This window comes from Perkinsus marinus (genome assembly GCF_000006405.1).
Source record: "Perkinsus marinus ATCC 50983 genomic scaffold scf_1104296977020, whole genome shotgun sequence".
NCBI classification, from domain to species: domain Eukaryota; phylum Perkinsozoa; order Perkinsida; family Perkinsidae; genus Perkinsus; species Perkinsus marinus.
The window spans coordinates 1-1041 of NW_003200308.1; the positions used below are offsets into that span (position 1 = coordinate 1).

The following is a 1041-nucleotide window of genomic DNA, read 5'->3' on the forward strand; positions in this document are numbered from 1 at the left end:
GAGCGAAGATACATACCATACGCCGACAAGAGGATGTCTCCAACGATGCAGAATATCTAGGCAGTCGATTTCGGGGAGAAGAGATCCTTGGTAGAAGTCTGCTTACGAAGTTGCAGACGTTGAGGAGGAAGTTCTCAAAGTCTTTAGATTGGATGCAGTTCCAATAGCGAGCTGTGATGTCGTTAACCAAATAAGAGAGCCCAACGTTGCATAGAGAGAGGAGAGTGAGTACCTTGATCGACGTGAGAAACATTCCTCACACCCATCGGCTGTGTGGTCTAGTGGTATGATTCTCGCTTAGGGTGCGAGAGGTCCCGAGTTCAATTCTCGGCACAGCCCTTTTAACAGCATCTCACCAAAGCATATCTCCACGAGCTCTTCTTCCGCGTGCTCCCCGTAAAGTAAGGCTTTATCAGCGACAACATCTTATTCAACTCTAGAGGATTCGTATTGCCTAATAACAACTCGATCATCACCGAAATTATAATTGGCCGCTCACCTCCTTGGGTGTTCTCTTGAGGAGTCGAGATGCTCTCATTGAAGTCGGTCTCAGACCAGCTCAAGTGGAGATATTCGAAGACAACAACCAGTACCTGACCTCAATACTGTAAGTCATTGAAAAGAGTTGAGGGAACTCACCAGAAGGAAGCTCAGCATAGTTGCATATACTGGCCAAGGCTGAGCCGACTTCCGACCCTCATCATCGCTACCGTTCACTACCACTGGGAGGTGTCCCCCTAGAGGTGGTCCTTGAGCCTGTCAAAGACGATGACGCCTGTCAGTTTGAGCAATGCACGAACGACTTCCAGCGATATGCATCCACGATGAACTATCTGACAATTTGGTCTAGTGTGCACTATATCTGTAACACAGTCGAGTTATGGAGATTAGTACTGGGCATTCCGACATCCTCTATATGATGTCCTTCCCTATGAACTTAATCTACTACTGTATGGCAATGCAAGTGTCGTGGAACAGCTCACCTTGCTTGTTAGATTCTCACTGGGTCCAACGATAAAGGCGTTCATCAGACTGTCAGTG

General features: G+C 47.5%; 1 protein-coding gene and 1 non-coding gene across 2 annotated transcripts; one reads left to right on the forward strand and one right to left on the reverse strand.

Annotated features, from left to right (window-relative positions):
- The first annotated feature begins 267 nt into the window (after positions 1-267).
- On the forward strand, positions 268-339 carry Pmar_PMAR007712. Its single transcript has one exon. It is a non-coding gene; the product is annotated as a tRNA-Pro (tRNA).
- Positions 340-341: 2 nt separating this feature from the next.
- On the reverse strand, positions 342-657 carry Pmar_PMAR007713 (hypothetical protein; the record flags this gene model as incomplete). The annotated part of the gene is made up of 3 exons (XM_002764573.1): positions 342-454; positions 500-593; positions 640-657. The coding sequence occupies 3 exons, from the start codon at positions 655-657 to the stop codon at positions 342-344; spliced, it is 225 nt and encodes a 74-aa protein (XP_002764619.1).
- Between the last annotated feature and the right edge of the window lie 384 nt (positions 658-1041).